Source organism: Pseudorca crassidens, chromosome 19 (assembly GCF_039906515.1).
Source record: "Pseudorca crassidens isolate mPseCra1 chromosome 19, mPseCra1.hap1, whole genome shotgun sequence".
Lineage (NCBI taxonomy): Eukaryota > Metazoa > Chordata > Mammalia > Artiodactyla > Delphinidae > Pseudorca > Pseudorca crassidens.
In genome coordinates this window covers 44779275-44791925 of record NC_090314.1, presented here as the reverse complement: position 1 = coordinate 44791925, position 12651 = coordinate 44779275, and the positions used below count along the sequence as shown (strand labels likewise).

General features: G+C 49.6%; 1 protein-coding gene across 3 annotated transcripts in view; it reads left to right on the top strand.

The window, feature by feature from the left end:
* ACLY (ATP citrate lyase) overlaps nt 1–12610 on the top strand; it is a 42559-nt gene extending 29949 nt beyond the window's left edge. For all 3 annotated transcript variants that reach the window (XM_067716061.1, XM_067716062.1, XM_067716060.1), the window contains 9 exons: nt 3410–3537; nt 4135–4228; nt 6267–6421; nt 7768–7918; nt 8118–8261; nt 10312–10425; nt 10791–10873; nt 11155–11231; nt 11649–12610. In XM_067716061.1, the coding sequence (XP_067572162.1) occupies nt 3410–3537; nt 4135–4228; nt 6267–6421; nt 7768–7918; nt 8118–8261; nt 10312–10425; nt 10791–10873; nt 11155–11231; nt 11649–11743 (1041 nt within the window). In that variant the 3' untranslated portion in view covers nt 11744–12610. The remainder of the gene's footprint in view (nt 1–3409; nt 3538–4134; nt 4229–6266; nt 6422–7767; nt 7919–8117; nt 8262–10311; nt 10426–10790; nt 10874–11154; nt 11232–11648) is intronic.
* The last annotated feature ends 41 nt before the right edge of the window (nt 12611–12651 follow it).

The window sequence follows — 12651 nt, the reverse complement described above, 5'->3', positions numbered from 1 at the left end:
TGGCTGAGCAGGCTCTGCGTGTAAGGCCTTGACCTCTGCTCTGTGTATATGAAATAAAACTCGGCCATCAAGGACTCCTGCAGCAATGATAATCCCTACGCTTAAACCCTCGATTCTTCGAGTTAGCCTGTCACCCTACCCTTTCCCCCGGATTGCTCGCCTTTCCCCTTCAGAGTCCTGCCCTCCTCCAAGTGGCAGTATTTTGTCCGGTTGTAAAATGCGCCTCTTTTGAACCAGCGGTTCCATTCCTGCAAATTTGCTCTGTGGGTCTGCGCGCAAAAATATTTCAAGGTATGTGTACAAGGATGCTCACTGCAGTGTTGCGATGGCAAGAAAAGGAAACACCCTAAACGCTGGTCGGGAGGGGACTGTGTCCTCGCGGCACGGCCACGTAATTGGAAACCAGGCAGGAGAAGAATGAGGTGCATTTTGAGATGTCGACATAGAGTTCAGGTTATGTTGACTCTACGAAGGGGCAGGGTGCGATAAATGCTTATCATAGGATCCATCTGGTGTAACTATGAACTGTGTTCGTGTGTGTATCTGTTTTCTAAGTGAAACGGGAGGGAGCAGGTCACAGAATCCTGCCCATCATCCAGGGCTGAGCTCCACTCTCACAGGCTTGAGAATCAGCTCTTGGTGGATCTGTGTGACTGGGGCAAGTCGTTTAGCCTCTCCGTACCTCAGTTTCCTGAGCTGTAAAAAGGGGATGATTCGGGATTGTTGCCTCACTTACATAAGAAGGTAATTGTAAAGGTCTGCCACATACAGTTCTTAGCAAATACTCATGTCCATTCTTCAACACACCTGTTCCATGAAGCTCTTCCTGATTCTCTTTCTTTTTTTTTTTTTTTTTTGCCGTACTCGGGCCTCTCACTGTTGTGGCCTCTCCAGTTGCGGAGCACAGGCTCCGGACGCGCAGGCTCAGCGGCCATGGCTCACGGGCCTACCCGCTCCGCGGGCATGTGGGATCTTCCCGGACTGGGGCACGAACCCGTGTCCCCTGCATTGGCAGGCGGACTCGCAACCACTGCGCCACCAGGGAAGCCCCTGATTCTCTTTCTTCACGGCTGCTCTCCCCTCCACCACAACAGCCAAAAATAATTCCTCCCTTCCCTCCAGGGTTTCTCTTCACCAGCTCTGCTGTATAAGAGCCCCCCACCACCCCACTCCCTTTATGCCGAGGGCACCTCCTAGAGGGCAAGGACCCTGCTCTTCTGTTTCTGGCCAGGTGCTCAGCATCGCCCCGTGGGTAGGGCAGGTCCTCAAGGTGTTTTGCTTTGTGATTCATTTTTTTAACAGTTTTCTTTGTGTAGTTTCAAGGATACGCAAATGTCGAATAGTACCTTGACAGGCCAGCTAAGAAGTGCTTTTTGATTTCTTGAACAGGTCATATGACTTTGCAGAGCTTTCTGCCCTGTAGAGGAGATGAGATAGGTAACATCCTCAGTTCAGTGCCTCGGGGAAACTGAACTGAGAACTGGGCTCTGGGAGTAGAGACAAGGGGACAGTGGTAAGGTGGCATTTTCACACAACACTGGTCCTGTAGCAGTGGTCCCCCAAACAAAAACAAACAACGGGAAGCTCCTGTAAATTATGAACATGCAATATCATCTCTCTCCCTTCTAAAAGCTTTAGTGTTAGCTTTGAGAAATCTGAGTTACACTTGCTTAACTTCCTTGGACGCAGTGTTCTCTAAGTTTATGTGAGTACAGACCCTCCTTCCCACCCCATCCACCCATGCAGATTAAATGCTAAAGAAGGCATTGGGAACCCACTTTGAAGCATGTGTCTTCAAGCCTCGCTAACTGGAGCAGTGGCTCCTAACCTTTTCAACACTTGAGCCCCTTTTGTTATATGTCGTGCTAGAGCACAGTGAGAGGCCACAGTGCCTGGTTCAAATGCTACCACGTACTACCTGTGTGACCTTGGGCAAGTGACTCTACCCCTCTGTGCTTCCATTTCCTTGTTGAGAGGAAACAGTCATAGCTACTGAATGATGACATTTGCAAAGCTCTTAGAAAAGTGCCTGGACACAGTGTTATTTAAACAGGGAAGGTATTGTTATGATTACCCACCACACCTGCCCTAATCAGGGTTTTATACCAAGTTTCAATAGGTTAATTCCTTTTCCTTGTTGCTGAATCAGAGACAACAGGTAACACGTAGCTCTTCTGATTGGTTTTCTCTTCCCTCTCACTCCCCATAAGTTACCCCTCCATATTCTGTTGAGTTTATAGTTTAATCTTAGTTCATGCTCAGGTGGAAGGGGGCAATAGCTAATTGGCTCCCTGTGATCGTTGCTAAGTAGGAATACAGTACAGGCCAAATGGTGCAAAATCTGACTTTTTTTTTTTTTTTTTTTTGCGGTACTCGGGCCTCTCACTGTTGTGGCCTCTCCCGTTGCGGGGCACAGGCTCCGGACGCGCAGGTTCAGCGGCCATGGCTCACGTGCCCAGCCGCTCCGCGGCACGTGTGATCCTCCCGGACTGGGGCACAAACCCACGTCCCCTGCATCGGCAGGCGGACTCTCAACCACTGCGCCACCAGGGAAGCCCAAAATCTGACTTTTTATAAGAAGCTGGAAATTTGTTGTTGTTGTTGTTATTAATTAATTTATTTACTTGTTTTTGGCTGCGTTGGGTACTCGTTGCTGCACACAGACTTTCTCTAGTTGCGGACGGGGGTTACTCTTCGTGGCGGTGCGCGGGCTTCTCATTGTGGTGGCTTCTCCTGTTGCTGGGCATGGGCACTAGGCGCGCGGGCTTCAGTAGTTGTGGCACGCAGGCTCAGTAGCTGTGGCGCACGGGCTTAGTTGTTCGCGGCATGTGGGATCTTCCCGGACCAGGGCTCGAACCCGTGTCCCCTGCATCGGCAGGCGGATTCGTAACCACTGCGCCACCAGGGAAGTCCCATTTGTATTTTTAATGATACCTTCTGGTGTTCTGTTTTGCTTAATAAGGATACATCCTTTATACAAAGTATGCGCAGGACAGTCAGATCATGCCTATGAGCTCAGCTTAGCTAAGGTTGGCAGTTTGTAACTTCGCACAGTTGCTCAAAACTAATGGCTATTCTCTGTCTCCCTACCCCCACCCCAACAAGTGCCCCGCGGGAAGCCAGATGAAGGTGTTTGTGGAGTTGGGCACCTGGCTTGGTGTCCTGGGTGTAGTGCACCAGCTGTGTGACCTTGAGTAAGCTCTTGAACTGCTTGCTGCCTCGGGTTCTCATCTGTGAATGAGAGTCAGCCATCGTGCCTATTTATTGAGCCTTCTGGAGGCTTGAAGTGATTCACATAGAGCACTGAGTGGGGTCCGGCCTATAATCAGTGCCGATGGTCCCAGGAGCCTTTGTCCTCTCTTTCGGGGGATTAACAGGCCTGGTAAAGCCGTTCTCCTTTGCCTTCCAGGTACAGTTCGGCCACGCTGGAGCTTGTGCCAACCAGGCTTCTGAAACTGCAGTAGCCAAAAACCAGGCTTTGAAGGAGGCTGGAGTGTTTGTGCCCCGGAGCTTCGATGAACTTGGAGAGATCATCCAGTACGCGGAGCTGGTGGAGCATGCCACCTCCCTGTCCCTTTCCCATTCCCTCCCGAGGACAGCACCCTCTCCAAAATATAGGTGTCTGATATTCCTGGACCCTCTCAGGTGTCTCAGGCAGCTCTACGGATGGTGCAAAATCCTTTCTTTTTGGCTTTCATTTTGTTTTGTTTCTAGAAGCAGCAGTTACGCGCCGTTCACACTGGTGTTAAAAACATTCCGTTTCTGAGCCTACCTAGTTGGCGGGCCATAAATGAGAGAAGGGCATAGAAACATTAGAAAATGTCATCTCAAACCAATTGATAAAGAGCTGCTAGATAAGCTATTGTCTCTTCCTGTTCCTTCCCTCTGGCCTTCCATGGCCTCCAGATTCTCAGCCTTCTCTAAAGCCCCATTCAGAGGCGGTGGGGCAGGCCTTGGCTAGAACCTGTTTTCGTTTAGTTCTCGGGAATCCACCTGGTAACTGCTGACAGGAGGGGATACAGAGCTGGGAAACTCTGGGGTAAGAGGGAGGACCGTTCGTGGGGCAGCTTAAAGAGCCCAGAAGAATAAAATCCACACGGATGTCTTTTCTCCTCCCCTTCCCCTGCCTCCCAGGTCCGTGTACGAGGATCTCGTGGCCAGAGGGGTCATCATACCTGCTCAGGAGGTGCCGCCTCCGACGGTGCCCATGGACTACTCTTGGGCCAGGGTAGGTGCCACGTGTGTCCCTGACTGTGTGGGCAAGGTGCACTGGAGCTTGTGAGGTGGCCCCTTTTGACCAGCAGGTGAAACAAATGCAGGGCCCAGGAGGGCAAGGGGCGGCGTGTATCTCCCACAGCTGTGTGGCCTGACCTGGGGACGGGGGCTGGGGACAGACGACGTCCTCTAGAGCTGTTTGCACCTGCTAAGAGATTTCAGGCTACTTGTCTAAGGCGGGGGCATAGATAAAGAGGGAATTTCCTTATATACAAGAACTCTTAGAAATCAATTTTAAAAAAATAATTTATAAATTATTTACTTATTTTTGGCTGCATTGGGTCTTCATTGCTGCACGCAGGCTTTCTCTAATTGCGGCGAGCGGGGGCTACTCTTTGTTGCGGTGCGTGAGCTTCTCATTGCGGTGGCTTCTCTTGTGGAGCACAGGCTCTAGGCGCACAGGCTTCAGTAGTTGTGGCACACGGGCTCAGTAGTTGTGGCTCGCGGGCTCTAGAGCGCAGGCTCAGTAGTTGTGGCTCGCGGGCTCTAGAGCACAGGCTTAGTAGTTGTGGCACACGGGCTTACTTGCTCTGCGGCATGTGGGGTCTTCCTGGACCAGGGATCGAACCCGTGTCCCCTGCACTGACAGGTGGATTCTTAACCACTGTGCCACCAGGGAAGTCCCTAGAAAATCAATTTTTAAAAGACCAGTACCCATTAGAAAAATGGATAGGAGATGTCCTTTCAACATAAAGAGATGCTCAACCTTACTCTATAAAAAAACCAAAGTAGAAGCTGTGACACCAATTTTGCTCTACAGGTCAGCAAAGAGAAAAAAAAAACAGTTCTCTGATACATTGTTTGTATGGGTGTGAGGAGGCTGCTACATTCATTCATTGGTGGCGAGAGTGGAATTGACACAGCCTTTGTGAAAGGCAGTTGGGTAATGTCAATCCAATTTAACAGCACTCCTACCTTATGGCCCGGCCGTTCCAAGTCTGGAAAGCTCCTTCCAGGAAATGCTTGCGTACACACACTTGTTCAAGAATATTTTTCTAGTTGATGGTCATCAGTGGAGGAATGGCCAACCTGTAGGATTGTCATACGAGGGGATACTCTACAGTAGTTAAAAGGAATGAACTAGATCTACGTATGTGCTGACATGTGTAGAGCTCAGATTCATTGAGTGACCAGCACATTATAGGACAGTATTTATATTATGATTATGAAAAATGTAGGCACGCAAAACACCGTTGTCTCTTCTCCACGTGTCTATGCGTGTAAATAAAAGTGGAGAAAGAAAGGTCAAGAAAGATGTCCACTAAACTAAGAAACACGAAGGCAGAAAACCAAGATGGGGTGGAGGTCAAAGGCAACATGATTTTAGCTGTTCTAGTGCGGATTTTTTAAAAGGAGGATGTATTCATGTTGCTTCTATTAAAACATAACTTAAAAGCATTTCTTAAGTTCACAAGGGATAATTGAAGAAATGGGCTTGGACAGAGTTAGCTGATGCTACCCCTGTTGTGCCCCAACTCTGGAAACGGAGGATTCAGGAGCTCAGTCCCCTCCCCCAGGGAAAGGACGTGTTGAGGGGATTCCCCATTTTCCCAGCCATGTGCCTCATTGTTTTGCTGGGGGACTGGTAGCTGTGTGTAGAGTATTTTAAAAATTGTCCCTTGGGATTCATTCTTCCATTTCTTAGCCAGGCGACCTGGGACTGGTTACTCTGTTTGTGAGGTTAAAATGAACCCCTGGATTTCAACAGCTTAGCGAACTGCCTGGGCCTGCAAACGCTTGGTAAAGACCAGCAACAGTGCCCAGGCTGAGCGGGTGCCATGGCGTGACTGCTCCTATTTTCTACGCCCCACATGATCTAATAAAAGGGCTTTTGCGTTTCCTTATTGGGAGGACTTTGAGAGCCGTTGCTTGGCCGCCAGAATTTGAGACCTGCCTGGGACACCGGTTCTGGGCACAGACGGTGGGGCTGCTGTGGGAAAATCTCTGTGGTCACCACAGCCCTGCTTGCCTCTGCCCCCATCTCTGCTCAGGAGCTGGGCTTGATCCGCAAACCTGCCTCATTCATGACCAGCATCTGTGATGAGCGAGGCCAGGAGCTCATCTACGCAGGCATGCCCATCACTGAGGTCTTCAAGGAGGAGATGGGCATCGGCGGGGTCCTCGGCCTCCTCTGGTTCCAGAAAAGGTGAGGCGTGGAGGGCAGAAGATGGCAGGGCCCCGTGACTCAGAGTTAGTTTTCTTCCCCTGACAAGGGAGTGGGAGTGGGCAGCCTTGGGGACCATGTCCAGGTCCACTCTTTATGGCCACAGATCAATTGAAAGGTCAGAGAAAAGAGATAAAGGCTGGTCCTAGGTCTTCCAAGGACAGAAAGGCCAGCCTTAACCAAGAGAAGTAGAAAGCAATGACCTCATCAGGGATCTTGTATCAGCCCCTTTCCCATGGGAACTTTTAAAGAAACGGGCCAGAGTTGAATGCAGGCCTCTTTGAGAGAAAGGTAGGGGTTAGCCAAGGAGGTCTAGAGGCGTCCAGTAGCTTAAGGAGTGCAGGCCTGCTGGAGTTGCTGAACTGGCACAGTTAAAGTACCTTGTATTGTGTCCTCTGTAAATTTGTGTCTCATCAGCCTGCATGGAGAAAAAAATTGGTTTTCTCTGCAGCTCCCAAGCTTAGCCCTCCCCTGGGACTGACAGTTGGGCAAGGAGGCCGATGAGTACATGTTCACAGAGCCCTGGCTTGGAGTGGCTCTGGGCAGAAAGCCAGGTGGAGGTCTTGGTTTGTGTCCTGCCCTCACCTGAAGAGAGATGGGTCTTGGTCCTGCTTTGGACCCTTTGGGAAAAGTTCAAGGGTTGTAACACCCGAGCAGGTTTTACTGTGTGTGCTCTTGCGTCCCCACGGCTCCAGACTTTGGTTTTTGTTTGTTTTCTTGTTTTTTGGGATTTTTTTGGCTGCACCGCTCAGCATGTGGGATCTTGTTTTTGGGGGGTTTTTTTGGCTGCGCCGCACGGCTTGCGGGATCTTAGTTCCCCCACCAGGGATCGAACCCGTGCCCTCGGCAGTGAGAGCACGGAGTCCTAACCACTGGACCGCCAGGGAATTCCCCAGACTTTGTTCTTAATCATCAGCTGGGAGGCTGATCACTGTGCACTGTGAAAGGGACAGGGATCTCACCTCCTCTCTGTCTGGCATGTGGAGAGCAGTAACCACAAAAAAGGTCACATCCTGTCACAGCAACTCAGGCTGAAAACTGCCTAAAGAAGAGATTTCAAACCCTGCTTGCTAACCTCAGTTCTAAAAGCAGTATTTGATCTGGGCGACATCCAGAGCCACTCAGGAATCAGAGGGTGCTGCCTTGGAGTTGTAAGATAGTATTAGGCCTGGACTGGGAGGTCGCTGCCTTTCTTGAGTTTGAGTGACTTGTTCAAGGAGACGGGAGACAGGAGGACCGTGGCCTTGTCAGCGTATCTCCTGTTCAGCCTCTTGCCTTTGTTCCAGCTCTCCTGTCCTCTCCCCTCACTCCTTTACGCCCCCCTCCAGGTTGCCCAAGTACTCCTGCCAGTTCATTGAGATGTGCCTGATGGTGACGGCTGATCACGGGCCAGCCGTCTCTGGGGCTCACAACACCATCATCTGCGCTCGGGCCGGGAAGGACCTGGTTTCCAGCCTCACCTCGGGACTGCTCACCATCGTGAGTACCGTCATCCTGGGAGGTAAACAGCAGGGACACCAGGCTTTAGCATCATGCCGCCTGGCTGCAGGAGGGTCGTAGAGGGAGCCGTGGAGTGTGACACCCCGTGCTGGGGGCTGTTCGGGGCACGCCGGATTGGCCTGCGAAGCTGAAGGGGACTCCGACAGCTTGGGGCGGCATGGGCTGGCTTCTCCTATAGGGCGACCGGTTTGGGGGTGCCCTGGATGCAGCAGCCAAGATGTTCAGCAAGGCCTTCGACAGTGGCATCATCCCCATGGAGTTTGTGAACAAGATGAAGAAGGAAGGAAAACTCATCATGGGCATTGGTCACCGAGTGAAATCGGTAAGTTGTCGCTCTCAAGGCACTGGATCTACAGGGTGGATGAGGATGAGAGAGCACTGATCTAGTTGGGCACAGCCGGGCTCTCGGCTCCCAACATGAAAAGCTTTGTTGACAGATGCCAGCACTGAGGCAGCTGGTTTTTTTTGTTTTTTCTGTGGTACGCGGGCCTCTCACTGCTGTGGCCTCTCCCGCTGTGGAGCACAGGCTCCGGACGCTCAGGCTCAGTGGCCATGGCTCACGGGCCCAGCCGCCCCGCAGCATGTGGGATCTTCCCGGACCGGGGCACGAACACGTGTCCCCTGCAACGGCAGGCGGACTCTCAACGACTGCGCCACCAGGGAAGCCCGAGGCAGCTTTTTTTCCATTATAATACAGACTGCCCTTAAACAGTTTTTATTGTGTTCAGTTGTGGTGTGAAAATACAATGAGCTGGAAACTTGGTAACTTTAGCTTCCCAGGTGAATCTTAATAGGAGAAAGGACTAAGGTCAGGGTTAAGGGGACATATTGGTCACCATAGGCTACATAATGCTGCAGGTTGCTGTAACAAACAACTCCGAAAATCTCAGTGGCTCACAGCAGCAAAGGTTCGTTTCTTACTCATCCTCCATCCACTGTGGGTTGGCTACGGTGACGGCTCTGTCATCTCCACCGAAGGAGCAGCCCCTATCCAGGAGGTGCTGGTCTCATGTCAGAAGGAAAACAGCTGTGGCAGAACCACAAGAAAGCTCTTGAAGCTTCTGTTTGGACGTTGCACAGCCCCTTTTTCTTCACTGACATTTCATCGGCCAAAGCAAGTCAGTGTGGTTAAGCCTGACACCACTGGGGCGGGAAGAGTAATAAAATCAGGGCCAGCCCGATTGGGAGAGGCCAGCGTGACTATTCTAAGTAATTAATAGAGTCTCTCACAGGGCATCTAGTCCTCTGTGTGTCCTGTGTGAGCTGTGTTTAGAAATCAAAGGCAACGAGAGAAGGGGAGCTGCTCGGGGTCCTTGGCTCCGTAGCTCCAGAGCCCTCACTCTGCTGCTCTGAGCGGGGTGTATGACTCACATTAATACAAGAGGGTCATGCGTGCGATCCAGGCATCCCCGTGCTGGGCCAGCTCAGGGTAGATCCAGAGGCAGCTGGATGGCAAAGACTGAACCAGGGACGGTGGTTCCTTCTGAGGGATGTTGCATCTGGGCTCACAGAACTTGGCTCAGCCATCGCCACCTCCCAGGCAGACGGCACACGCACAGCGCAGGGCATCTTCCCCAGCTAGCGGCAGGCCTGTGCTGCCACGCCCAGTCTTTGGGTGCCTTCCTTCCTGGACTCCATCCTGACCTTGCGTGTCTTGGCCAAGGGAGGAGGTCCCTGTGGTATCGGGACTTGGCGGGCGCCTAACCTGTCTCACTACCCACCCCCCACCCCCAACAGGTGATTAGTGTGGGTCTCTGAACAGAAGGTTCATCTCCATTCATCTCAGGTCCAGACGTTTTCCTGGAATTTCAGGGATGCTTTGCTGCTCCACTGCCAACACGTGCTTGCTTAGTTAAAAACCTAGAACTTGGTTACAGCTTGACTACGTTGCCAAGCTGGTGGGCAGTATGGCTAGCGGCTAGAACCTCAGACTTCCCATTGAGGGTAGGCGCCCCAGCCCTGCTGCCTGACCCTATGGCTGACTTACCCAACATCGCCACATCTCAGGTGGTTTTGAGGCTCAAATAAGATATGAGAGGACGTCAAAAAACCTTAAGCCCCACAGCAGTGTCGTGATCTGTGCTGCATGGAATCATACATGTGGATCAAGTCCCTGAAACACACCTCCTGGATATGACACGTACAGTTGTGTCCACCTGTGTGGGACACAAGCATGAACATATCTTTTTTTTTTTTCCCCCCTTTGGCCGTGCCACACAGCATGCAGAATCTTAGTTCCCCAACCAGGGATCCAGGCCCCAGCAATGAAAGCGCAGAGTCCTAACCACTGGACCACCAGGGTATTCCCAGGAACATGTCTTTTAACAGCAGTGTTAGAGTGGGTTCCTCTGTAACTTTGGGTCACTTCCTAGATAAACAACCCAGACATGCGTGTGCAGATCCTCAAAGATTACGTCAGACAGCACTTCCCTGCCACACCCCTGCTTGACTATGCCCTGGAAGTAGAGAAGATTACCACCTCGAAGGTAAAAAAGAAAATGTCCCTAATGCCCGAATCAGAGTTTTGGCTGAATTTCTCGGGGAAAATGAGAGCCAGGTTACATTTTGACTGTGCAGCTAAAATTGAACCTGGTTTTCTGGAAACTTTTGTTTCTGTTGTTTAACTAAGTTGAACAGGCGTACTAAGTGTCAACGAGGGGTTGGGTCCTTTGCTAGACATTGGGAATTAAGTAAGACACTGTCTCTCCTAATCAACTGGGATGTTTTGGCGGGAGCCTTTTAAATGGTGGTCAGGAATTCGTAGTAATAGTTGTCATGGTAATAGTGGAACATTACGAGGAACAAAAATGAGTACTAATGATAAATACTTGGAATTTTTTTGCCTTCCCAGAAACCAAACCTTATCCTGAATGTAGACGGTTTAATTGGAGTTGCATTTGTAGACATGCTCAGAAACTGTGGGTCCTTCACTCGGTGAGCTTGCAGCTATATTCTTCTTCCTAATGCCTACTGATTTTTCTTGTTTCCTCCCAACTCTAAAAGCAACGCATGCTCATTAGAGAGGATTTAGGAAATATGGAGAGGTATAAAGAAGAAAAAAGTGCCTCTACACCTACCATCCAGAACATCCCTTTTTTCTACTTTGAGTTCAAAGAGAGCTAGCTTCTCATTCCTGGGCAGAAATTGTACTTTCTTTGGGGAGGAGGGCAGTCACGTGAGCCACTGTAAAACTACAAGTGGATTGTGTGTTGCAGGGAGGAAGCTGATGAATATATTGACATTGGAGCCCTCAATGGCATCTTTGTGCTGGGGAGGAGTATGGGCTTCATTGGTGAGTTGGCAGTAAGAGTTCTGTGTGTTTGTTTTTGTGTTTTTTGTTTGTTTCTGTTTTTGTTTGTTTTACCCCATGGTTCAGGTATACCACTTAACCTATGTGGCCAGTTTCTGGGAGAGAGATGACACCTTGTCTTAATCATTGTTCCGAATCCTTCCTTTCTTAAACTTCTGCCTTATCTTTATCTTTGTTCCTTTGTTCTTGGAAATGAGTTTGATTGCTAGCCCAGGGAAACAGAATGAAGTCCAATAGTTCCCTTTTACCAAGGCTGGCATCTGCCTGGGGGATGGATCGGGATGTCCTTCCCCATTTGTTTTGTATTAGTTAAGATTTCCCTTCCTTATCTCCTCCCCCTCACCAAAATTTAAAAAACTCACCAACTCTTAACAAAAAGATGCGTTTGCTTCATGTTAGGACACTATCTCGATCAGAAGAGGCTGAAGCAGGGGCTGTATCGTCACCCATGGGATGATATCTCATACGTTCTTCCGGAGCACATGAGCATGTAATGGAGCCAGGAACCCTGCCACAGTAAAGTGAAGACGAGAACGCCTCCCCCCACCCCCGGGAAATAGCCACAGACAGCTGGCACTGGAGCTTGCTTAAAGGGTGGGCCTGGAATGTAAACAGCCACCAGTGTACAGGCACCGAAGACCAACACCCACAGGCTAACACTGTTCAGTCTACACAAAGAAGCTTAATATTTTTTTTATAAGCATAGAAATAAGAACCCAGCCAATACTTGTAACATTTGCTTTGCTACCTGCTGTATTTATTATATGGAAGCATCTAAGCACTGTCAGGATAGTGTTTTTCCTCATTGTAGGGTGTTACAATGTTGCTTTCTTTTTTCCATTAGTTAAAAAAACGTTTTCCCCTTGAAGGAAGGGAATGACACTTTTAAGACCTCAAGATACTCTCCACTTAAAGGACCCCTAATATGTTGTTTTTCCTTTTCGCCCTCCTCATATAACCTGAAGAACATTGTATTAATCTGATTTTTTTTTTAGGATCTTTTCGTATGTTGTGTGTTAAGAGTTTGTTTGGTATCCCCCTGAAATGTTCCATGTTGCAGACCAATGTCAGGGGGACAGGACTATTGCATCCTTAGCCATTGTTACAGAATATGTGGAGCAGTAATTTAAAATGTAAAGTCGTAACATACATATGTTTAAAATGGAAGCGCCAAGCAAAAAGCTGTGAAATGTCTTGTGTCTTGACATTCTCTGTATTTATGCAACTGACTTGTCTGTTATCGACTTGTCCTCAGTTTGCATCTGTAATCCACAAAGATTCTGGGCAGCTGCCACTTCAGTCTCTCCTCTGTATTATCACAGTTCGGTTTAAATAAACTATATAGTAACAATGAAAACATACTGCTGTCTCATGTCATCCATTTCCTTTCATCTGCATTCCT